This window comes from Trichoderma virens (genome assembly GCF_000170995.1).
Source record: "Trichoderma virens Gv29-8 chromosome Unknown TRIVIscaffold_89, whole genome shotgun sequence".
NCBI lineage: Eukaryota > Fungi > Ascomycota > Sordariomycetes > Hypocreales > Hypocreaceae > Trichoderma > Trichoderma virens.
In genome coordinates, this window is record NW_014013660.1 from 1,057,247 (window position 1) to 1,082,135 (window position 24,889).

At 47.1% G+C, this 24,889-nt stretch overlaps 8 protein-coding genes across 8 annotated transcripts; 3 read left to right on the top strand and 5 right to left on the bottom strand.

Moving 5' to 3' along the window:
• Positions 1 to 480: 480 nt before the first annotated feature.
• On the top strand, positions 481 to 2,869 carry TRIVIDRAFT_80526 (uncharacterized protein; the record flags this gene model as incomplete). Its single annotated transcript, XM_014095945.1, has 10 exons — positions 481 to 636; positions 690 to 745; positions 810 to 1,000; positions 1,106 to 1,275; positions 1,328 to 1,501; positions 1,564 to 1,790; positions 1,853 to 1,989; positions 2,046 to 2,225; positions 2,291 to 2,419; positions 2,473 to 2,869. The coding sequence occupies 10 exons, from the start codon at positions 481 to 483 to the stop codon at positions 2,685 to 2,687; spliced, it is 1,635 nt and encodes a 544-aa protein (XP_013951420.1).
• A 31-nt stretch (positions 2,870 to 2,900) lies between these two features.
• On the bottom strand, positions 2,901 to 5,505 carry TRIVIDRAFT_205829 (glycosyltransferase family 90 protein; the record flags this gene model as incomplete). Its single annotated transcript, XM_014096112.1, has 2 exons — positions 2,901 to 5,392; positions 5,484 to 5,505. 2 exons carry the CDS (start codon positions 5,503 to 5,505, stop codon positions 2,901 to 2,903), a joined length of 2,514 nt encoding a protein of 837 aa, XP_013951587.1.
• A 1,797-nt stretch (positions 5,506 to 7,302) lies between these two features.
• On the top strand, positions 7,303 to 9,378 carry TRIVIDRAFT_183528 (uncharacterized protein; the record flags this gene model as incomplete). The annotated part of the gene is made up of 1 exon (XM_014095946.1): positions 7,303 to 9,378. One exon carries the CDS (start codon positions 7,303 to 7,305, stop codon positions 9,322 to 9,324), a length of 2,022 nt encoding a protein of 673 aa, XP_013951421.1.
• A 65-nt stretch (positions 9,379 to 9,443) lies between these two features.
• Positions 9,444 to 10,722, bottom strand: TRIVIDRAFT_57209 (carbohydrate esterase family 16 protein; the record flags this gene model as incomplete). The annotated part of the gene is made up of 4 exons (XM_014095947.1): positions 9,444 to 9,694; positions 9,765 to 10,295; positions 10,379 to 10,435; positions 10,497 to 10,722. 4 exons carry the CDS (start codon positions 10,720 to 10,722, stop codon positions 9,444 to 9,446), a joined length of 1,065 nt encoding a protein of 354 aa, XP_013951422.1.
• A 1,410-nt stretch (positions 10,723 to 12,132) lies between these two features.
• TRIVIDRAFT_134896 (uncharacterized protein) lies at positions 12,133 to 13,206 on the bottom strand (the record flags this gene model as incomplete). Its single annotated transcript, XM_014095948.1, has 1 exon — positions 12,133 to 13,206. A coding segment is annotated over one exon (1,074 nt), but the record flags the coding sequence as incomplete, so codon positions are not given.
• A 1,325-nt stretch (positions 13,207 to 14,531) lies between these two features.
• On the bottom strand, positions 14,532 to 15,867 carry TRIVIDRAFT_57210 (uncharacterized protein; the record flags this gene model as incomplete). Its single annotated transcript, XM_014095949.1, has 4 exons — positions 14,532 to 14,707; positions 14,774 to 15,362; positions 15,424 to 15,633; positions 15,706 to 15,867. The coding sequence occupies 4 exons, from the start codon at positions 15,865 to 15,867 to the stop codon at positions 14,532 to 14,534; spliced, it is 1,137 nt and encodes a 378-aa protein (XP_013951424.1).
• Positions 15,868 to 20,476: 4,609 nt separating this feature from the next.
• TRIVIDRAFT_114697 (uncharacterized protein) lies at positions 20,477 to 22,278 on the bottom strand (the record flags this gene model as incomplete). The annotated part of the gene is made up of 3 exons (XM_014095950.2): positions 20,477 to 21,309; positions 21,375 to 21,811; positions 21,869 to 22,278. Coding segments are annotated over 3 exons (1,680 nt in total), but the record flags the coding sequence as incomplete, so codon positions are not given.
• A 713-nt stretch (positions 22,279 to 22,991) lies between these two features.
• TRIVIDRAFT_42346 (uncharacterized protein) lies at positions 22,992 to 23,469 on the top strand (the record flags this gene model as incomplete). The annotated part of the gene is made up of 2 exons (XM_014095951.1): positions 22,992 to 23,057; positions 23,113 to 23,469. The coding sequence occupies 2 exons, from the start codon at positions 22,992 to 22,994 to the stop codon at positions 23,467 to 23,469; spliced, it is 423 nt and encodes a 140-aa protein (XP_013951426.1).
• Positions 23,470 to 24,889: the final 1,420 nt, after the last annotated feature.

Consider the following 24,889-nt stretch of genomic DNA (forward strand, 5'->3'; position numbering starts at 1 on the left):
GCTCAAAGAGAACGAAATACGTAACTAATGGGGATTATAGATCAACCTGATAAGAAATATACTGCCGAACATCTACATCTCTATCTACGTACGCATATGCATGATCTCATCCCCCGGGGTAACGATCTAAAGGATGGGACCAGGGTCCGGGTTCAAGTCCCATCTGATATTGGTAACAACTAGTTGCTCATTGGTACCCCATACGGCATATCTGAATATTGGGTGTCCTAAGTTCCATCGAGTCTAGCCCTCTCGTCGTAATTACTTGGGTTATTCTCATCATGCCTTTCCGCACCTGCCGGGTCTCCAATATTGTTCCTTGGCTCGTTGCGTGCGATCGCCACATTCACACATCAAGGCGGACTTTAAAGATTGCAGCATTATATAACCAACCTAGAAAAAAAGTGACGATATGTAAATACTAGACACTTACCCTCTTCTCTTCCCTCTCCAGAATCCTGCATCCCATCTGCCAGCAACATGGCGACCGTTCTTGCGAGAGGAGGGAAGGACCCGTCGTCGGTCTCAATAACCTCATTGGACAGCACTTCGCCACCACTTGGAGCTCCCATAATTGAGAGACGCTCATGGTTCAAGAAAGGATCAGCAATCGACAAAGATGCCATTGCAACACAGGTATGTGACTGCCGAATGGGTTGTTTATTATAGTTGTGCTGACATGGCTGTAGCTCTCAGTATTCGACGACCCAGACTCGGCTGAAAAATATCAACCGAGGCCAGACTGGTGAGTAGATGTATATTTTCCCCCAATATCCAAGGCCAAAACAGCTAAATTTGAAGTGACTTAGGGAAAATATTCATAGATTCGACCCATCCTTCCGATGGACTTGGCGTGAAGAGGGAAAACTTATCCGGAAAATTGACCTCTATATCACACTTTGGGCATGCATAATGTTCATGGCTCTCGAACTCGACCGCTCCAACCTTTCACAAGCACTCACCGACAACTTCCTCAATGACCTTCATATGAACACGAACGGTATGCACGATAACCACAAGCCATATCCTATAGTAGCGCTAACGATATACCATTCAGACTACAATTTGGGCAATACTGTGTTTAAGCTGTCTTTTCTTCTTGCAGAGCTCCCCTCGCAACTAGTGTCCAAATGGATGGGCCCCGATCGGTGGATTCCAATGCAAATGTGCTTGTGGAGCGTCGTCGCCGGCGCACAATTTTGGTTGTCAGGTAGAAGCTCATTCCTTGCTACACGAGCCCTGCTGGGAATTATCCAGGGTGGATTTATTCCAGATGTGAGTTACATGCTACAATTATCTCCAATTACTCGCTAATTAACGAAAATAGGTCATTCTGTATCTCTCCTATTTTTATAAACACGCAGAGTTGACAATCCGCCTGGGTTTCTTCTGGACCGCTCTGAGCTTGGCAGATATTATCTCTGCATTGCTCGCGTACGGATTATTGCACATGCGAGGTATCGGCGGCCGTGCCGGATGGAGATGGCTTTTTCTTATTGAGGTAGGTTGCGCGTGGTGAAATTCGTGAGTTGGTTTTGGGCATATGCTCACAAGCATCAATAGGGCCTCCTAACTCTCGTGGTTGGGTTGCTGGCTTGGGTTCTCATGCCTGCTGGTCCTTGTCAAACGGCTAGTTGGTTTAGAGGCAAGAATGGATGGTTTTCCGAACGAGAGGAGAAAATCATCGTAAACAGAGTAATTCGCGAAGATCCCAGCAAGAGTTCGATGCATAATCGCGAACCGGTCACGCCCAAGCTGCTCTGGCAGAGTCTCAAGGACTATGATCTCTGGTGAGTTCCAATTAGGGATACGAGGAACTACCGGGCATCACTGATATTTACCAATGCAATAGGCCGATATACATCCTTGGGCTTGTGTTCCAGATTCCCGCTACACCGCCGGCGAACTATCTCACTCTCACGCTCAAGCAACTAGGTTTCGATACCTTCCAGACGAATTTGCTTACTATTCCATCAACAGTACTGCATGGTAAGAAATAAATATGCAACTTAAGTGGTTCCGTTCACTAATTTGTTTCATTTCAGTCATCATGATGCTGGCCCTTACGTACCTTGCCGAAGCTTGGGGTGAACTTACCTTGACCTCTCTAATCGGTCAAATTTGGGTGCTTCCATTCTTAATCTATCTAAATGTCGTCAATACCCAGTTAGTAAACAAGTGGGTGTTCTGGGTAGTGGTTACACTTCTCCTTGCATACCCGAATGGTAAGTGCATCCTCTCTTAGAAACCATCCCTTTTATTATGTATACCCGTTAACAAATTAATGTAGCCCATCCGATTCAAGTAGCTTGGAATTCGCGCAATAGCAATGCCGTCAGACTTCGAACTGTTTCAGCAGCATGTTACAACATGTTCGTCCAGGCCGGTGGAATCGTTTCCGCCAATATCTACCAAGCAGGCAAGCAACTCCTCTTATTCGTTCATTGCCATATACTAACTTAGTTCGGATAGATGATGCTCCTCGCTATGTTCGTGGTAACCGCTCACTCCTTGCCATTGCCTGCATGAACATAGTCATATACATCCTCACCAAGTTGTATTATGTTTATCGGAACCGATCCCGTGCAAAGAAATGGGACGCCATGACCGAGGAACAACGATTAGACTATCTCGCTACAACAACTGATGAAGGAAACAAGAGGCTCGACTTCAGATTCCAGCATTAGAGTTCTCTAGATTTGGTATTGGACTTTGAGAGGCGCATTGCGGCACTATTCTGTCTTCTGTTTGTTAGTAGCCACAAATCAGCTTTTGGCGAGTTTCTCCAAGGCAGTAAGCTACAGTTACGACGATACGAGATCACGGCGTATAGGACTTGCATTTAAATTCAACTATTAATTCTCTCGCTATTTTATGCTCGAATGAGTCTACCCTTCGTTCTATATTGAAAACCCTAAGTCGTCTCTGTCATCATCTGTAATTCTTCCCCACTCCAACAGCAATCGAAACATGTATATTTGCATATCCTCTTTTCTCAGCGCCTTTTGCGTCCAATCTCTCCCTTGCTCTGCAATTTTCTTAGCCATCCCAGGTCCCTCGCCATCTTTGTCATTAGTACCCCCACTGAAGAACTCCACAACGGACCAAAATCCTGAGCCAAACCTAATGTCCACAGGAATGTAGTGATGCCAAGCTTGGAGTCTCTCATCGTACCAAGTTCGAAAGAGCGCGGCACGATAGGGCAAACTACGGCTCTCCAGGAACGGCAGAAAGCGACCGCTAAATCCCGCACCATCCATGTCCATCAAGTGCCGGAATTTCCAATGCTCTTCAAACGGGACGCTAGGAGGAAGCTCGTTTGCTTCCTTGTCGGCAGATGAAGCGTTGCTTATTGTGGCAAGACCCCATGGCTTGTAATTTTCCAACTCAACAGCACAATCCATCCCATCGCATTTGGATATCTCTCCAGTAAAAGAGACATTAATGTGCACTGGAGTTTCAATATCCGACGATTGCAAAGCCATAGTCTTTTCATAAGCCTCATGTACAAAACGCGGCCGCAGAAATCCAGGCCATCGTTGATGAGCAGAGAATCCATCTGATCGCGATCCGCGCCAGAATAAGCTGTTCACTTTATCCTCCCATGCCACGCCATTGTCCTCCTTGAAGGCACTTTTGTCGTCGAAATTCCACGGCGACGGAATTAGAATATCTGAGAAACCGCCGACGCGGGCCTGGCTGAAGATGGGAAAGAAGAGATTTGTGCCTACCATGGCAGATGGCGAATTGAGAAATCCATCTAAATATGCGACGTCTGGCTGATGACAAAGATCATGAGCAAGAGATACATTTGCTAGTATCGCACCACTGCTTGTGAGTAGCGAATGTGGCTTGAGGCAGTCAACACAAGTATTGCCCCAGTCCCACCAACGACTATTCTGCACGGCAGACCTTCGCGGACATGAAGCAGCAACGAAGTCGTAAAACATTGGCCTGCGGATGTAATTCGTAAAGGAGGGGTCAATGGCATCCTTTTTACCATCCGTAGCCCTAGGCAGAGGCTCAGGGAAGTCTTTAGGCCAAGGAGATTGCGAGTACGTGCTGTTAGGCCAGGTATTCTGTCCCCCTTTACCGGAAATCTTTCTCTTCTTCTCTCGTGCATTGAACTTAAGCCACTCCATATGATCAGATGGTAATACCATACGACACTCATCGGCCAGATTGACGGCTATATCCATGTCTGGTAACCACTTGGCAAAAGGCTCAATCATCCTCTGAAATGATTCCGTCATCCAACGATGTGATCCTGGTATATATGGTGACTGTTCTACCAAACCATTCCTAATGCGCATGCCGCCCATCTCTGAGCTCCCGTAGGCAAACAGCTTTATAGTCTGATCACGTATATGTGCAGGATGCAACGACCAAAAAGGAAGTAAGTCATTGTTGATCTGGTCAAAGTCATCAATGACAGCAGAGTGGTGCTCCTTTGCAAATTCGTACCATTTGTCGAAATTTGGTGGAGGTAGGATCGTGTACCTTTTGGTGTACTCATTCACAGCATCGACCAGTAATTTACTAGCTGCGGCTTGTGATTCCCACGCAAATGACTCCGCAGATGCTTCTGATACGAGGGACTTGATGGCAGTATCGATTAGAACCGTAGTTGGAGATCCGAAGAAGAGCAGTCGGGATACCACCACCAATGCTATGACTGCAAATCCACTACCGGAAATGATGAAGCACTTGCGGATGTTTCTTGACACATTGGAGTCTCCAGTATGGTGAATGGTGATGGTAAGGTACCACAGAGGTACCGCTAGGACGACTGCAAGACTTGTATGCTTCGCAAGTTCTCCATATGACAACGGAGACAGAAGTGGAATAGCCTTCTGTACAGGTATCTGTAAACCCATAAATGTGGCAGTGATTATAAGAAGAGCGAGGCATGATGAGTGCAAAGACGGTACCAGTGCTAAGCCGGAGAGCACACCAATCGTAGCGAAGAACCCGTCGCCAGCAAAATCCGCACTATCGAGAGCTCGAAAGCGAAATGCCATGATAAACTCCGAATCTGAAAGCCAAGATGGGAATGAGAGCAGCAGAATGCTCCCTGCTGCGACAAGCGAAAGCTTACCCATGAATTCGGAGATGTCGACTCCATCTTCTACCGTTGTACGTGCTAGGTGAGATGTATGACTTATGATCACGGCATCGATTAGGCATCTGAGAAGCTGCGTGAATGCGACAAAACGCCCCCATCCAATGGGACAAACAGTGCCCGTAGCAATTTTTGAGCTTTCTTCCGCTGAAATGACGAAAAGTGGCCATGCCGCGGCAAGAAATGTGAAGATGATTTGAGACTTTGATGGCATGGACCATCGTGACTGTCGCTTATTAGGTTGTAAATTTAGGAGCCCGAACCCAGGTCCTATTGCTTCGACAATAAAACAAAGCAGCGGTAGAAATGCCTGCATGAAATGTTTAGTCTTGGTGAGAATAACTCATACATGGTGACCTACCTCTAAACCAGACCGCGAACATTGTGAAGTTCGGATAACGCCCCAGTAAATCCACGTCCGCAGCGCTATGCAACATAATATAAAAGGAAAAGATGGATGTAAATGTTGAAAGTTTTCACGCCCAATTCTAAAATACTTGACAACTGTACTTGTTGGAGCAATAACCTCAGTCGAGCTCTTATGATTTGCAATGACCGTAAGAGATTGCCGTTCGACTTGAAGCCCCCGGTAATATGCGGAAACTAGCAAGGAAATCCCAGTACATAGGAGCGTGATGATTGTAAAGTGAACAGGGCGTTCTGTAAGCAGGTCAGAACCATCGTGATCATACACCTTGTAACATTGTTTCTCGTAAAGGTATACTCCATACCAAAGGAAGCACTAGTATAATACCTAGCGGATAGCAAATAGGCAGATAAAGATAGGCCACTTTAACAAGGCTTTAGTACATGTAGATAGCAACGCAGAGGCCACTATGAGTATGCTTACATGAAAGCCCAGGGGTGAGAAATAGCCTCTCGCATCTCGAATACCCCACGCGTCAATAACTCCGACTATCAGGCCTAGGGCAATCCAGAACAAGCCTCAGTCGAGACACCCAGGCGAATAACTCAAGTATTCGCGTATTGCTCGTCAAGGCCATGAATCTCAGAGCGTGCCTGCATCCGCATTTGGGGATAGCATTATTATGTGGCTAACTGTGATGAGAAGAAGAAAACCAGTTGACGATAGGTGCCACTTGTTGCACTAGCAAGGGCTAGAAATTGCCTCGTTTGATGCTCCTCCTTTGGGTCTAGTTGCGCTACGAGTGTCAGCGTTGGTAGCCGTTTGGATTGCACCCTGGCATACGGAGTACACTCCGGATTGTATTTGCGGTATCGAAAAACCATGTGTATAGATTAAAAAACGAAGTAGGTAAAGATTAAGTATCACGGGGTGGATTGCTGTATCTCTAGATTGGCCACGTTTCTGGAGATGCATGGCGGATGTCATTCATGGTACAATGTCGACCCAGAAGGCCAGCGACACCAATGCTAATAGGATTGTAAAGTTTCATCAGATAGAGGTGATTTTATATGTGCAGTTGCATGCCCAAAATGCGTCATGTAGATCAAACCTTTGAGCCAGCAGGCTCTTGACCCCTCATCTACCCTCCTCCCTTCCCCATGCCGAATGCAATTGTATTAATTTGAAGAGTCTCCTATAATAGTATACGAGTACTACTAGACTGGCAAGCATCGGCATAGCCTCTCATCGGCGTACTCGGATAGACATATTATAATAGCAAAGTCCCGAGATACCCCATGTTTGCCAAGAACATACCATTTCCCAAGATAGCGGCACCTTTGGTATCCTCGATGGATATTGAGAAGTACTTCTGTCTCCAATACTAAGATACCCTTATGTTATGCTTATCCAAGTAGCTTCGCTAGTGCACCGTGTCACCAGAACCGCCAACTCCACGCGCTTTATCAACTGCCAAGCCATATTCCGATTGGAGAGCCGCATCAATCACCCGGTCATTATCCCGTATGAAGCAGGTGGGAATAGCACCGGATAAACGCAACAAGCATAATAGTAGAGCGATCAGTCGGTGATGGAGACTTTTGAATACTACAACGATTCCGCGGGCGGGGCTGTTTGCTGTAGGACGAGCTCTGTTGTTAGGTAACCACGATGATGGAAACGTATATATAAGGAGAGTATGCAATCTTACTTGCAAATTCCTCGGAGGTTCTAGGACCTTCCATCGGCCAAAGACTCGCGACGGCTCTGGAGGAAGATGACAATCTCCATATACAGGCCGCATCGCCTTGCGATGGGGGCCTCTGCATTTGCATCAGTGCTGTTGATTGGGCTTCTAGGCCACCCTGCAGAAGCAGCTTCAAAAACACCATGGGGTGTTCCGTTCAAGCCAATTGACCCGCAAGTCTGGGTGAATCCTGATGACATGACCTGGGACGACTTCAAAGCGCCACCCGGTACTCAATGGAACGACGCGACGAAGAGAGGCTCCAGCCGCAACTTTAACATTGCGTTGATAGCCGTGGATTATAGTGACGAGACTTTCGTCGTAACGCGAGAGCCTAACTCGACAGTCTTTGGTAATCCACTCCCCATTGTATCCGGCCTCGACCGAGAAGATGTGCCAGCGTACTACCGCGACTTACTCAACAAGCCTACCGACCTCAATCGCGGTCATACGCTGCACGAGTACTGGATGGAAGATTCCCACGGCCGATATGGAGTCGATCTGACATCATTTGGACCGTATCGTATGCCTTCTCTGTCGTATCAGTATGGCATAGACAACGGCTTCAATCCCGGAGCATGCCCTACGAATAACACGTGTAATCGGGATATTCGAACGGACGCCTATGCAGCTTGGCGGGCGGAGGTGGGCAACACAACGAGCAATTCGTTTGAGCTGGTCTTTATCCTCTCCGCAGGACAGGATGAATCATCGACGTGGCAAGAGTTTGGCGAGATGAAATTTTCATCCCCAGAGGATGTTCCCGATGCCTATGGACCTCCTAAGAATGCCGATGGCTCTACTTCACTGCCCAACTACGCCTCAACAAGATATGTTCCATGGACATCGTGGGCATCTGCGTCCACCATTTGGCCGAATGCTGGTGGTGGTTCGTCGACTCAATGTGAAAGCTCCGGAATGGGTACATATGCCCACGAGCTCAGCCATCTGTTGAATATTGGTGACAACTATAATAACCCGTTTGGCATTCCCCTGCGACGAGACTATACCGGGCCTTTTTCAATGATGTCCCGTGGGTCTTTCAATGGTCCAGGAGGCCCGCATACTCGATACCAAATCCCAGCGCTTCAGGGTGGCTCCATGGGCTCCTTACACACTGTTCGTGACAAACTCGTTCTCGGGCTCATCTCTAACGACACAGTGGTGACCACATCGGGAGAAGCCTTGACTAAATCAGGCCCCGTCGTGGCCCAAATCACCGCGCGATCTGTTGTGTCTGATCTAATCGGCTTGAGGGTCGTAATAGACCAGGATCGCTCGCCAGCATGCAACATCTCGACTGACGTGCTCTGTGATGGAGGTCGCTACAACAGCTACGACATCGAGGTGATTGATCGGATGGGTGCCGATTCATTCCAACCTGATTCCGGCGTCATGATCAGCAAGTCAAAGACTAGCAACAGCCAGCCGTTCCAGTGGACGATCGATGCCAACCCCCAAGATCTCAAGCTTGTTGACTTTACCCGACCCAACGGAACTGCTGAGTATATCACTATGGGTGACTACCGTCAGTTAGCCGATGCGTTATTCCACGCTGGCACTGGATCTGGAAGCAAGTATGAGTTTGTGGATGAACCAAACGGCCTTCATATTTACATCCTGAACGTTCATCGAGATGAAACTGGCGTGCTGTCTTATACCGTCGGTGTACGTTCCCTAGCCGACGATAGCTCAAGCCAATACGGTGTCCAATTATCCTCTGGCGTTCCTTTTACATATGGCAAGAGCAGTCCAGTTGCCGGTGGTATCTTTTGTGAATTCGAGCTCACGAACAACGGCACATACGTAGGCTCTAGTGAAGGCAGTGCTCAAGTCCAGGCTGATCACCTCGGATGGGATGTTTTCCGACTTAAGGCCGACATTAAGGGGTCCGGTTGGAAGGCGAATCTGCCCAATGCAGTGATACCTATCAAATTTGGGCAAACCGCGATGGCTTATGTAGCAGTGGGTGCGGAGGTTCACGCAAAGGACACGACTGGTATTGTAAAGCTGACGGCTACATCGGAGTCTGATCCAAGCGTGGTGGCTACTGCAACTTGCAAGATAACGAAGAATACTTGTCGATGAGTAGATTCCTTGATGTCTGATGAGATATTTCTATTTGAAAGAATTATTTATTGCATTTATCAACTTGAGATAAATCGTGAGAAATATTGATAGGCTGTGACAGATGCATTGCGTTATAGCTACCAATACGTTGCAAATTTACTCCCCCCGCTGATAACGTCCATGAAGTTTTGGGCTACTATGCGGTGGACTTGTTCAGAAGGATGAAGTGAATCATAGAACATGTAAGAATCTGGATCGCCCGGTAAATTTGTGCAATTTGTTCCGCCAGCTTGGCAATGGTGTATATAGTCAAGTACGTTAAGAGGTGTTGTGCCGTTTAGATATTTTCCTGGGCTCTGGTGGATGTCTTTAAACAAAGAGTTTACATCTGAAAGGACGATTAATATTAATTAACTGTTAATGAAAGGGGTCTAAAAAGAAAACTAAGGTAGACTTACCATAGATTGCCCACTTAGCACCAGGATATCTCTTAGCAACAAGTTGCTGGAATGGGACTTGGAACTTAATGATCTCATTCACCGCACGCGTGTATTCATACATCTTGAAAGAGACCTCGGTTAGGTTTGATGGCTTATTTGGCCAATCTGGTGAACCTGGGGGAACTCCCATATTTTCAGGTGTTGCGTAAATTGGATGCAGCTCAAGCGGCGGTACATTCATCAGCACAAATTTCCGCCCTCCATTTTTGTAGATGCTGTCAAAAGCGGTGAACACACAATCAGTAAAGGTTGTGAGAGACGTTCCAGGCGTCTGGCTGTCAATAAATATGTTCTTTTTGCCAACGTCATTGACGCCAATCCACATAGCATAGAGAGTATCGTCCGCAGAACCAGTGTAAAACTTTTCATGTGGTGAGAGGGCACTCGTTAAATGAGACTCAGCGAGCCAAGTAGGTATCTCCGTTTCTAAAATAGCGGCATAAAGATCTTTAGGAGTTGCTCTGGCTTGTGGCACGATACTTGTTGTGCCTAATGGATCGAATATTTAGCCTTCGTCATTACTGTAGGTTATCTCACAACGGATGATCAGTAAAGTGCAAAGAACCACGCACATATGCCACCAGCGATCGCGTAATTGTAAAGCTTAGCACCTGAATATTTGCTAACATCTTTTTCTTATATGTTACTTCTTTCTTTCTCATATTAGACTTCAAATACGGCCATACATACATCTAGGCCAGACGCGCCCGCCATCGGATGCATCAAGGGATTCAGGAAGCGGTAAGCCCACTGGTGGAGGCGTATTGTTATGAGTTGTGAAATAGTCCAATCGTGTTTCATCAGTGTAGCTGTCTCCGAAGACAACAAAATTTTTGAATTTACCACCAAACCAAGGATGTTTATTACTAGCGGACGGTTCCTTAATCTCGCCATAATTACTGCTAGCACCAATCATGCTAGCAGCCGCAAAAGGGAGAAAAGGCAGAAGAAGCATCTTTTTAACTTTCAGCATTCAGCTACCGAAAGACGGGTTAAATAGAGTACCACGACGTGGGAATTGGAGAAGAATGGTATCGGAGACTTTGAAGGGGAAAAAAAATGTAAAGATTGACAGCGAAATCTATACTAATACATGCCTGAGCTATTATGAATTATTTTGTCACATATATTCTTCCGTTTCTTTGTAGTGAGGGGTAAATGCAGAGCATTACCAGGCTTCAGGGTCCGCTGCTTGAGTATTCTTCGTCAATATTACCTGCTTTTATGCGGGTAAACTGTATCTCCACAGGTCTGCATTCCTAATCAAGCTCTCCCCGCGATAAATTACGCGAAGAAACAGCCTAAGTGAAATATTATTTTGTGTGCGATCATACACTCACGAAAGCAGGGAAAGAGAACCAGGTTCTGGTTGGTGGAACTTCCTCCCTTGGGGTGTGTAGCCTGCCTATTGTAGAAGTTTCAACCGGAAATTATGTGAAGCTACCTGTATGCAGCGCTGCGGGGACCGCATTACCCTCGACTGTTACTATATTAAGATCAGCTAGCGTAAGTGTAAATAATTATTTATGTTAAAGTGATGGCTTTTGTAATGACAAGAGAAGAATATGACCGCCTACTGCTGCACCTATATGAAAGATCCCGTGCTTGAATCGTCAATTTTCTGGAAGACTGTCAGACTCTCATAACCCTATCCCTAGAGGAAGTAGCGAGTAGTAATAGTAGACAGACGTAGCTGTAGTAGCAGATACTGAAAAATTGGGTAGGTAGCTAGGTACTAAGATACCTAGATAGATTAAAGCCACTTCCTTTATATGTAGTGATGATATTGTAGATACTCTGCATATAATCGCTAGGATATTGGATTCCTAATTAATTGAGGGTATTTCCAACTTCACTCGTCCACTACTATGCTCTGACCAAACTTATCTTTCAGCCATTCTAGCACTTCTCGATGTCCCCTGAATTTCTGTAGCGAAGCCAAATCACCCTCCACTTTTAATCCCTCCAATTTTCTCACTCTTGAGAGGGCCACATAAACTTGACCTTCCTCGAAAGCTCGCGTCAACTTCACACCCACGCGATCTAATGTCATTCCTTGAGACTTATGGATAGTCAGTGCCCATGCAGCGGTTAAAGGGATTTGAATTCTCCCAAGGAGTGTATATGGCCGCTTGTCTCCATATAGAATTGATTGGCATATTGGATAGATTGTCTTTTTTTCGCCATTGTGAAACTTAACAATCGGCCAGCCCTCAGCATTCCTACATGCCCTCATAAAATCCAGAATGCTTTGCTTAGTCACGTCGTAGCCTGGAGAGTATACAGGTAGTCTCTCATTGTGAATCGAGAAGTCGGGTGGCGGATTGTTGAATGGTTCAAAGCCCGTAATAACACCTTGGGCGCCGTTGCACAGGCCGCGTGAAATGTCAATATTGTGCAAGAGCAAGACCTGCATCCCTTCTTTAAGATTAAGCTCAGCTTCAAACCTGTGCTCTTTTAGTGCTTTCAGAGAGCCGTTTGGATCTCTCGCTCCCTTGTTGCGTAAATGCGGATGTTTTTCCTCGTTCCACAGAAATACATCGACACATTTGTAAGTTTGTATGGGAGCACGGATGCGCCGAAACTCAGTGTCGTTGACTTTTCGTACTTCATTTCGTGTAGGATAGAGTTTCACCGCATAAGGACCTGTCTTTGGCTTGTTGTTCGCCAAAAGTTTAAGATCGGAATCGCTCAGCTGCAGACCAAGTCGGCATCTTTGTAACACTCTGAGAAATTCTGGCTCATTCTGCCGATATACAGCTTTGAGATATATGTGCTCAAAATTGCATTCTTCCCACGCTCTGCTTCTAAATGCCCATTTATCCTCGTCACGGTAGGAGATGCCGCATTCGAGATTCGGGCATGTGTACATCTTTCGTGGTATGTCGGCTATAAGTTCACTACCACATTCGTAACAGTGTGAAAACGGTTTAACCGGGGGCAATTGGCAGAAGTCTCCTGTAACAATGACTTGGGTACCGCCAAATGGCAGAGTAGATCTCTTGTCAAATGGAGAGCATGCAGCTTTCATCATCTGATTCAATCGGTCAAAATGCATGCTCTCCACCATGCTTATCTCGTCAATAATGATTGTTTCGACGTCCCTCAGACGCTTCGCCAGTACAGAGCCAAATGAGAATGATGTCAGCTCAGATAGAGTGGACTTATGAGTATTGGGCGTCCAATCGGCAAAAGACCAGGTCGTCATGCCTCCATTTGCAATCGCCACCTTACCCGTAGGTGCCAAAACTTCAACAGCTCTATCCATGCTCTTCAGGCGGTCTCTGATTTCTCTTAGTACTGTCGATTTCCCACACCCTGCTTCGCCGGTGTAGAAGATGTTGTGACCCTGGACTGCAAGCGAAACCAAGGCCTCTTGCTCCGTTGATAGTTTCGGACGATCTCCAACTTCATCTGCTTCCTTCGGCGTTAAATTCACAGTTGACAATGCTTCAGATAACGGCGTCTCGAGTTCCGCAGACTTGACGATATCTGCATCATCTGTGACCGTTTTCTTCTTCTTCCTCCTAGACTTTGCATACTCCCTAGAGCAGCTTGGTAAATTTAGGGCGTATAAAGCTGATATAGGCAGTTGTTGGCGCAATCTCATTCGCGCAAGAGTACTAGGCGCCAGCATAGGGACGGCTGAACGTCGCAATGCTGCAGCGAGTAGCATAGCGATGGTGATGGAATGAGGCCAAGTTTATGACGGTTTTTGGTGATATCTGATGCTGATGAAGGTGAGTAGCGATAGTAGGTGAATGTAACAATGGCAGATGGAGGCAGAGACAGCATGCCGCGTATATGTACTTTTGATGTTAGGCTGTCAAGCGGAGATGCCCAATGGGCATTCTGGCAGCGCAAGGCTGAGGTACGTACCTCGGCCAACACGCCCGACGAGTGCAGCGTCTTTTGCATGATTGATAGATTGCGGAATTTGGAAGTAGCTTGCCTATGCAATCAAGTGATTTAGGGGGAGATGGAGGGCTCATATCGTCAACGGTATTATGGGCCTTCTAAGGTTGCAGTTGTGAGCTCAATAGTTGTTTGCATATATGCTTTATGACGGATCGCCTATAAAAGCCGCACTAATGCTTATAATATCGAGCGCTTTTTAGCGAGATGCTCCCAAGCAAAAATTGATATGCTTTTTCCCTCTTCAGACATGAACAAGTCTCATCACTTTGCTATAGGATAGCTTCAATGGTTAATCGCGGTATGCTGAGTAATGTAGCTTATTCTAGCCGCTTGGAAGTTAGCAGAGGGTATGGCACCTATCATTCATCTCTTTTTTATTTCAACTTTCCTCATCCCGTTCCAATGCAAAATATGTGAACCAATAGCTTATAGACATCTATCCAGATAGGCCCTTGCGTCTATGAGACAACATGTATCTAGTTCATTATATTCTCGTGCCGGCATTCTTCTAGTAGATATTATAACGTGCTCTTTGTGTTGTCCGGTAACAAAGATATTGCCCAAGAAGACAAAGACGACCAAAATTCATCACTCCTCCCTTGTTTAGCATTGCTCCCTCCTTTCAACCCCAAGGTTCTCCCTTTGCAACTTTTGGTGTTCCAAAACCGTCTAGAAAAAAACCGATACCGCAAGCCCAACTCCATATTCGCCAGAAAGAAAACATCGCTTCGGAAATTTAAGAAGGGGATGTACATAATACATTTGTCGTTGAAAAGAACAGCGGGGGCGAGAAGCGAATATCCCAGATCAAGGGGACTTGTGATTATCTAGAATAGGGTCCCAAAGCAAGGGGCCCCTGCAAATGTTTTCTTCGGCGTAGATCCGGTAGCGGTCAAGAACGTCGGTCTGTTCAATTTGTTCGTCGCCAGCCTGGGCACCGAAGCTGAAATGCGCGACAACACCGCCACCATCAGCAACAGCATCTGTAGTCGGAAATGTTAGCGATTGTGAACAGGGTGCTGCTGGTTCAAAGGAAAGGAGAAACATACGTCTACCAGTCTGTTCAGGCATAGTGACGGCAAAGTGATGCTCGTCATCAGCCGCAATGGGCTTGGCCAGATTGATGTCCTTGCCCATCATGCAGATGAACTGAATACCCATGCGCTTCAGCTGAAAGTCCCATGTCCCAAAGCGGTATTGGCGCAGATTGTTGTTCTCAATGTTCTCAAACAGACTATAGTGCTCTTGGGCCGCGACCTGCCACTTCTTCCAGCCAGGTCCAAATGGATCGTACTCGGTCTCCACAATGGGCGTGCGGTCGAGAATGTGGTCGGTGTGGCCTTTGACGGGCAGCCATCGGTGCTTCTGGTGGTCTGGGGGATTCCATTCGCTCACTTGGAAGTCGTCGCCGCCTTGCCAGGATGGCAGCACTGAAGGGCGCCAATTGAGCTTGCTGCCAGGCTGGGGAGCGGGATACGCCTTGTTCAGTTCGGGTAGATAGGCCTTGACGGCGCCAAGGTTCCAGTGTATCCAGCTGATTAGCGGCTGGTTGATGACGTTGGACGAAACGACGAAGAATTCGGGATGCTCAGCTCTGGTCGTGACGATGGAGGGAATGGCAGAGTCTTCGATATAGACCTGATGGCATATGTCAGTCCGGCAATCCAACACATTTGGCATCTCTGGTTCGGGCCCATACTATATCGTCATCCATCTTGATATACACAACGTCATCTTGAATCAGATCGTATGAGGAGGCGAATCCGCCCTCAGTCATGTCAATGACCCATTTTGTGTAGTCGGGCTCGCTGTCGAGGAGTTTGTCGAGGAACTTGAGATCGTCTTCGTCGGTTGTTCGCTGCAGGAAGATGACGCCGTCGAGGATGCCTCCGTTCTTGGCGAGATTGCGCTAGAGTTTCCGGCCTCAAATTAGCACCGCCAGACGTACGAGTACTCGTAGACACCGCATTGACCGCCATACCTTGAGATAGCAATCGAGAATGGACACGGTAGACCGGCGGCCGTAGAATATCAGGCCCATGATCTTGCTGGCTTCGGCCGGCCGCTTCCACTTGATGCCGCCGATTTCCCTGGGCACGCAGTATGTCGAGTTTCCATGCCGCCGCGAGCCCCTGGGGCACATGTCATCCCGGTCTCGGTCTCGGTCTCCGTGCGGGTGGAAGCCATCGCCTGGGACTAGGCGGAAGTTCCAGACATAGACCAGCAGCGAGACAAAGACAAGCGAGGCGGCGAGCAGCGAGTGCACGATGTGCTTGTTGCTAAAGCTCAGCAACATCCTTTGGTTTCGGGGCCTCGATGCGTCGGTCCCAGCGCGGAGGGGAGAGGAAGAGAGGGAAAAGAAGCCCTGGAGCAGCGAACGATCGGGCTGTTGTGCGAGAGAGTTGAAGCGAACTGAAAGGTTGCAAGTTGCGCGCGACAGGCGCTAGTAGGGAGGCGATTGAGGACGAGTAGCGCTGCAGATGCTGGCAGTCGGTGGTTTTAGCGCTGGTTCTTTGACAATTTCAACGCGACCCGCCCACCCACTGGAGATTACAGTATGAGGATGAGGAGGGGCCCGAATAAAAAGGGCAAAAGATGGGCAACGCGCCCCGGGGGAAAAGGGGGGGAGGGGTGTTGAAATGATTGACTTGCTATAGTAGAAAATAAGATGGTGAGCAAGGCACAGGGTACCTAGAGAGAAAGACAAGCTTCGTCAGATATGCACCTTATATCTAGTTGGATGCAACATACCTTAAACCTTTTGCAGTCCCCACAAGGCCGCAGCCTCGTATTGGCGAATGCCTGCATCGAATATTGAGAAATCCGCCCTACATGTAGTTAGTCGCTCCCACGATTTGGGGATTTCAGCCCAAAAGTGTATTACAGTGCCTACCTACCTATAGTACATATATGGAGGGCGTGGTTGGATGTATACGCTCAGTATCGCTTCTTGAATCTAATGGCGTTCAATTGAGTGCCCAGGTACATGCACCTATACAGGTAAGGGTCCTTGAAAAGATCCATTGTCGATAGCAGCAAATAAGCTGGTAGATAGAGGTACCCAGGCACTACCTACCCAGTAGGTACTACATACAACACCACTTATTAAGGTACCTAGTAACTCCTTGGAATTATCAGGTACCTACCTACCTATACCGCTCGCCAGGCAAAGATAAAACCATAATCCCGCTGCGTCTCGTTACTAATTGATGACAGTCGAGCTGCGCGTAATCGCTGGCGCTGGCTTGGATACTGTACCCGTCCCAAAACTGTACCTGGGGTAGCCTCTACGATCAGGTACCTCCCTGTACATTGCTTATTACGAGTGTATCTGCTCCGTATCTGCTCCGTATCTGCTCCCAGTAAGGGAGTGAGATCGAGACATGTGCGCTACCCGCTACCCGTACACGAACGAACCCAGATGAGTCAGCATCCAACTTGCCAACTTACCCTGCCTCAACACCAATGCCATGTTCTCTCCTCTCCGTCGGGCGCTCCCCCCGAGCTTTCAACGTGACAATGATGACGAGAATCTTGAGGGCTTCTATCAGGCCTCTCAAGAAAAAAAGAAGGAAAATGCAGTCCCCCGACCGCCTTTCAAGTCTGACTGCTTGATCCCTACATGGATGGCTCGTGAGAATACGAGTACAGGTAGGTGCCTACCATCCAACGTCGACAATGGCCCGGGATAAGGGACAGATAAGCTCCGCAACTCGCCGATTCTTGCCTTGTCCCGTTTTGTTTGGAACAACCCCTCAACATCGATGCTACTCGTATTTCCCTGGCCATCAAATGGTTACCTCCAGTAGCACATCTGGACATCGTATATCAGGCACAACCAGTTTGAGATGGGCCCCGAATTTGTTGGATCCATCAACAAGACGACTCTGACGACACACACCTCTAATGTACTGGGCTAACCCGCGTCGTGCTGCTTCGAGTTTATTGAACTAGACGGCCGTTTCATTATAGCACGGGTTCGACTACCGAAACTTGCTAAAAGCAACACCACCGATGCCAACGATGACTATCTGGCGCAATGTCAAGTTGCTTCAATGGAGGTTATGTATTCACCATGCATGTCTAAGCCACAGTGCTACTCCCTCGAAACTTTCGATGCAAGAACACATTATACACAACGAACCACGTTTCAGGCGGAACTCACGGCTTTTGCCTTTCCACAGATTCGCTTAGTTTCAAGTTTTTCTACGGGCAAAAGTTCCATCACTGGACCAATAGCCATAACTTGCATAGACAGCCTTCCAGAAGCTGACCCATTCGATCCACGCAGGATTACTTTGTCGCCCTAGTCAAAGGTCTAGTGACTACTACACTCCAAACGAAGCGCGCCGGCGGGCAGAGAAGCCAGTTTACTAGTCCCTGGCCTCTTGTCTCTCGAAATGTTGCGTAGAGCCCGAATATTCTCAAGAGCAGCCAAGTCCCGTTTCCCTTTAGTCACGGAGAATCTGGCTTGGGGAAGACTATCATCAAGGACGACTATTATTTCGTTGATTGACTGGTAACTTGCACCATCGGATTCTCGAGAGCTAGATCAATATCCAAGGCAGATTTCACTACACTTCTTCAACAGAACAACTGCACAAGTTCTCCATCACCTAGAAACCAGAGAGCACCGTAATACAGTATTTCCGGGTTCGGTGAGCATTCTCTTAGAATGACAGGCAATCCACTGCGCCATTAGATTACCAATACGAGTACTCTTGAAGGGGAAGTGGCCGGGATCTAATACCACCTAGCTAAAAAGTTAAGCTTCATAGAATGCATAGAGGAAGAGCTTAAGTGTGAACTAATCCCACTAGGCCACGGGCTCACCGGCTCGGAAGCGGACAAGCACCTCCGGATGCTGGAAGAACAGGCAAAGGGGATGATGATTGACGGAGCAAATTAAGGCCATCTATGACATTGAGACGTGCTGTAACGAGCCACTGACAACTACATGCACGTACATTCCGCCACCCGCCACCATTGGTATACCGCCCTCTGGTTCAAAGCAAGAAAGGGGATCTATTTAGTGAAGCAGCCTACAAGTTACTGTTCCTTCAGCAAATATTCTGATAATACGGAGCAGGATAAGCCAAGCTAAGGACTTTGAGACATGGAGTATTGAATCTTTGAATCATCACCCCCCTTGCGCCGCACCCTTGCGGTGTCAACATTCCTTCACAATTCATACCCTTCTCCTCTTCTCCACCCGTCTTTATTGAAGCTTTTATCCCTGTCCTTGCGCTATATTAGCGTGGTGTGACTGTCATTGTGCCATGTTCGTGAGAATCCAGAGCGCGGTACAGAGAGCGCGAAATGGAGACGGCGTTGTGATTGGACGCTGGACATTGTGATGGGATCACCGTATTATCGAAAGGACCAGCATTCTATGATACAGGGCCTTCTTCCCTTCTTGCCCAGTGCAGCATCCATGCCTGAGATTGCCGAGCCTTGTCATGGTCAATCATTGCTCGAATCGTTAAATCCTGTGCTACCACAGTGAGCATAATTGGGGGCACACAAAGTAAGAGACTTAGACTGTTAACTGCAGTATCCCAGGTCTAGACCACTTGGTGAATGCAGGCCATTGTAACACATAAATCACACCCTGCCGTGCCAATTGGATGCTTTTCAAGAGCATCAAAAGGACCTCGTATAGCATCGAGGCTGTGCCAGGCAGCTAAACTAGGTAGCAGGTTGCGCATGCAACGATGCTGCCATTTTCCCACTTGTCTGCATATCCACCGACAAATACGAGTTACCAAACGGTACCGAGAGATACTTGACGTTTTGCGGACTTTTTATCCCTTTTGCGTAGGAGCTTCAAACATCCCCTTTGGGCAACTTACATGTATTACTTGCTGTTGCAATCCATATTGTCAATCCCTTTTGCGTTCAATTCGGATATTGCGCCAGTGTCCAATAGAGTAGAACAAGGTGGCGCTAGAGGCAGATATGTACTAAAAGAAGGCGGAGAGAGTAATAGCAGGTTCAAAAAAACTGAACTGTGACATAGTCGTCGATCTGCGCTCTTCATTCGAGCCTCCCGGCTTGGCAGCTTTGCTTTATCTGCCATCCAGCAAGGGGCACAAAAAGCTTGTTTTGACGGACTTCCTTTTCGCGGACCCATACTATCCTACCTAGGTACACTTTTTAAAGCGTGTGGGGTCATTTTAACTTGGATCATGATCCTTGGCACATGGCCCGAGATGGACACTCTGTCTACTCCGTACGAGTACAGAGCAGGTACTCAATCGTCATGATCGCTAATCACATTCAAGCTCGGCATTACATCTTGTCAAAAGCATTCTTCCGAGATCGTCGTCTAATATACACTAAAAGGATGCCTGTTTCTAGGTGCTGTGGGTATTGGCGTATTACCACTGCGAATGCCCAAGTCCACAAATCCTCTTAACATCCGCAACACATGAAGTTCTTGAGCACACTGATAAAATAAGTATTGCTTGCAATCGGTTCAGAGCCCTGCTCCTTCTATAGATTTATTCCATTTTTCCTTTCGTGCATCATGTTAGTAACGAGAAAATTGGTACGAGCCATTCTCGGGCAACCTTACCCAGTCTACTGTGGCTGGACTAAGCCATCTGGCCGCTTTCAGCTGCGCAGCAAGCATTGTTGAAAGAGGGGTCGATTCTTCATTCTCACCAGAAAGTGGGAGGCGAAAATGGTCTGATATCAGCGATCTAAATGAAGTCTTGAGCTTTAATCCTTCAACTTTGCGGTAAGGATGCTTACTGAAGATATTTGAGAATTGCGTGTGCTTTGGCGCAGATTGGACTCCTTCCCGAAAGAGACTGGAATCTGGCAATTGTTCCGTTTAGAATTGATTGCATTTGGTGCCTTGATTCACCATCTCTGTTCTGAAGGATAGCAGCCGCCAACGTCACTGCCCCGTGGAACGCATGGAAACTCCCCAATCCGAATCCATACCACCGAAATTCCCGAAAGCGCTGTTCATCAGACAAAAGCGCATGAATATCCAGTAAAGCAGTAGCAGAAGTTATACATCTGGCTCTAGACTGCTGTAAAAAGCCACTTTTCGCTGGCTCGCCAAACAGAGGTCGATGGATCAGCAGGTAGATTTGATGTGCATGGCTGTGCAGAATGTTCCAATGGACTCGCTGAAACCCTTGAATTTTGTTGCTTTGAAGGTGGCTACGATATATAGCATCCCATCTGGCTTGCTCATTCTCTATGGCCGCGTCAAGTTCAGCGATGCTTGCATGTGAAGGGGGCTCCACGCCAAGGATTTGGTCGGATATCCGATCCACGAGACTGTAGAGATTAACTTTGAGCAGCATGTAGGTCATTTGGGTTGGCCCATCTACCTGAGTAGGTAGTGAATCTGGGTGTATATCCTCATCATTGACATCCATTGGCAGACTCACACGAAACCTTGGCAATGCGAATAGACCGACATTGCCAAACGACAAAGCCTGTGTCATATAGAGTACCTTCAGGCCAGCCCAGCACCGTCTTCGCTGCTCAGCTTCTATGTAATTGATACCAAGGTTTCCTCCATCAATATGGCAGCCTAAGGATATAGCAATATGCACAGTGAGTCCTTTGACCCGTGTTAGTTGGAGCAAACACTCGATAGCCGGTGTACTGGATTGCCTTGCCACCTACCTAACAGAGCCCAACTTGAACCACTACCTTGAGAGTGGTTGATGGCATAAATCATCAAAACCAGACACTGTAGGGTAGAAAGCCTGTGGGAGACCATATAGTCATCTGCCTCGAGGCAGCTCATCGCAGCCTTCCTGTACTGAGCGGAAATGGCTTTCACGTTGCCCGGGCCATCAGCCTCTCTACCCAGGTCATCCAAGACCCAGTCATCATCATCTAGTGTCATAATCGCGAGTGACAGTATAGTGAATAGTAGAGCTAGCCATGAGAGCGGGGCGGATTTAGGATCTTTCAAGAAGTTCTCGTACTCGAGGTGGAAGGTGGGATCATGCAGCACATGAATCAGTGGAGAAAAGACAGCAAAGAAGCGCGACACCAAGTATCTGCAATGCTGTTTGGCGGGTAAAGAGGCGAGCTGGGGGTAAGATTCCGCGTTCCTTGTGCTCCGATTTGTCAAATCAGTCTTCTCAAGTGCCAATGGGGCGAGGTGTGACGACGCGACCGGTAGTGTCGTTGTGCTGAGTGCTTCCGACAAACTCGGTAAGGCAGATGACCATTGGGATTGCCGGACTTTGTATATAACGCCCCCATTTTGATGCTGATATAATGTGCCAACGGAATTGTAAGGAGAGTCATGTTGTGAATTTCTCCACGGGACGTCGTTGTCCCGGAGTAACGTGGAGTAAGCCAGTTCCGAGGAACCCTCCATGCTCGAAACTGCTGCTTGCGGCCTGTCAGAGGACGCTACAGCACCAGCGTAGTTGACGCGTTGCCGTTGCTTCGCAAAGTTGCACAAATGAACAATATTACGTTCTCTGCAACCAAAGCATGGCATTTGTCTGTCACATTTTGTCTTGCGGTTACGACAAGGAACACAGTTCAATGCTGCTCGATTTCGACGTTTCTTCTCGCCGGGTTGCCCGCCGGAGGTAGACTGCAGGGTTGCCATACTTGGCACTGCGGCTACTACTTCTCCGTACAGGTGTCACCTTGGGGAACTAGCTTGCTAGTACTTTAACATAAAAAGTGAGGTTTGGAGGTTTATGTCCGATGATAGGGGGGCGTGGGTAGTTGAGGGCTTTATATCCGAACCCTGCAATAAATGCGGACTTACGGGGCGAGAAGGCTATTGGAAATATCAGCTGACGCTAGTACTTATGTGCTTACAGCTGTGGCATATTTTTTCTTATATCCGATCCTTACTAGTACATTAGGTAAAAGAAGGTAAAGTGACGAAAATCTTCTCTGCTCTGCCCCGATTCCTAGACTGACACTGCTTACACAGTGAAATTGTAGCAATTTACGATTACAAGCGGTGATATCAAGCACATCTAGATTCGCCCAATTCCAAAGAGTATTGAACCAATGTTCTCACGATCCCTGTTATACCTATGATATCTCCGGCCATTTACGTCATGTGCGAGATTAATGTTCTGGAGCTCGACAAAATATCAGTCGCCTGCCATGATAACCGGGAATGGAATTGAATTATAAATACCGTCAGAATCTCCCAAGAATCAAAGCATCCCTCACCTGTTGAGCTTTCCTAAACACATACGAGCTATCTAATTATTTTCCGAACACAATTTATCTTCAAATCTATTAACTTTCTTTACTATGCTGGAGTCTAGTTGCCTTTGCGGTACGAATCGCCTCACTTTTGACGGCGACATAATTGTGCGGGTATTATATCGACCCTTCACCTTCTCGACTTTCGTTAAACTAAGCCAAGTTTTAGATGCGATGCCATTGCATCGACTGCCGTAAATTTTCCGGTTCTACGAATACCAACAACATACTTCTACCCATTGCTGGGTTAAAGATTCTTCAGGGAACACTCAGAACTTACGCCAAAGAAGCCGAGACTGGCAATACTATGACAAGCTACTTCTGCGGAAACTGCGGCTCAACCCTCTATCGCAGGTCAAGTTTTAACGATGAAGTGGCTGCAGTAATGATTGGCGGGATTGACGGTCTACAAACTATAGAAAATGGCAGAGCAGATGTCGAACTTTATGTGAAGAACCGCCCGAGTTGGATGGCGGCAATTCAAGAAGCACAACAAGAGCAGGGCACTTGGCTGCCAAAGCACTAGCTATATTCCTATCATATAGAGCAAAAGTTCTTGTGTATGTTATATATACGAAGATACAATACAATAGCTTTAAGTACGATGAATTGAAGCACCTTGACTACTTTCCTTTATCATGGCAACATTTTCATATTTGATATCAAGCAAGATGCAGAGAAATATTTAAAGGGCTTGGTGAATTAACCTACATTCGTACGGTAGTGTTATTCATTTCATGGGAGTTAAAATGCATATTCCCGAGCTTATTACACAGACATTTGACTGCAGGTCTGTTTGTGCACAAAGGCTTATGACCACTTTACAGAATCTAAGTTTTCTCTATCCTCTAGCTTTCTTTTAGATTCGGATACTTCTTTCATGCCTTATCCCTGAGTTTCAACAAGCAAGTACGCTGACATCAATTCGAGTGATGCTTCAGCCAATTTACCTGGAATCCATACAATTTAGTTACACACAAGTTTAAAAAACGGCCTTAAAAAGCAGCAATATGTCCTGAGAAGCCCTTACTATAACCAAAGGGAGCTATTAGTAAATAATGTAATAAAATACAAGCGATTCCTCGACCTCTCACCCTGAAACCCAAATTCCTTCAACCTCGCTTTTACGAGCCACAAGTTCATTGAAGTCTAACACCAATTTTGTTCCTGTGAAGCCGCGCCTCGGCAGTTGGCAATTAAGGGGGAGATTAAGGTGGCAAATCGGCTATCGGAAGGTGACATTGTCAGAAATTGGTGAGTTTGACAGGGGAGAAGAGTCGATGGAAGGAATCGTAACACGAGGACGGAAGAGGAAGGTCTCCTGAGAGAAAAGCGCCGTTACGTCTGTAGCAACAAGGTGGGTCTATTCGCAATGCCTAGATACAAGTTAACTATCTAAACAGTTACAGTCTCAATTGTGAGGTAGCCTATCATCTTGGGAGAGTAAGGATGATGATACGCTCTGGCAGGTGGAAATCTCTGGAGCTACTGTCGCCGTCTGTGCACCGAATACGGAGGTCCTTGTGGAACGTAGCAGTGCGTTGCCTGCTCTTTTATGGTGCAAGACACTGTGCGATACCATGCAAATATTTCCTTACTTCCACTATTCCAGAATGAGAGTGTTGCGACGCTTGGAGTTTCTCAAGATCATAGGCGTCGTCTTCCTCCTCCGGTTGACAAGGCACCTGTTACTGTTTCCTCGACTTCATTCTTATGAGGAGCCAAACCAGACGTCCGCAAAGAAAATTCTGATTTCTGCTGTGTTAATCATAGCTTAATTGGTTCAAGTGCAATGCTCTACGAGGAGTTGCCGCGTAGTTCTCTAGCAACAGGTTTTGACCATCCCCAGAGAGCAAACTCTTATAAAGCTGCGAATCATTGACGCAGGCGACCAATTTGCGCACTGTGAATTTAGAGCTGAGATTTTGTCGCTGAGGACATTATTC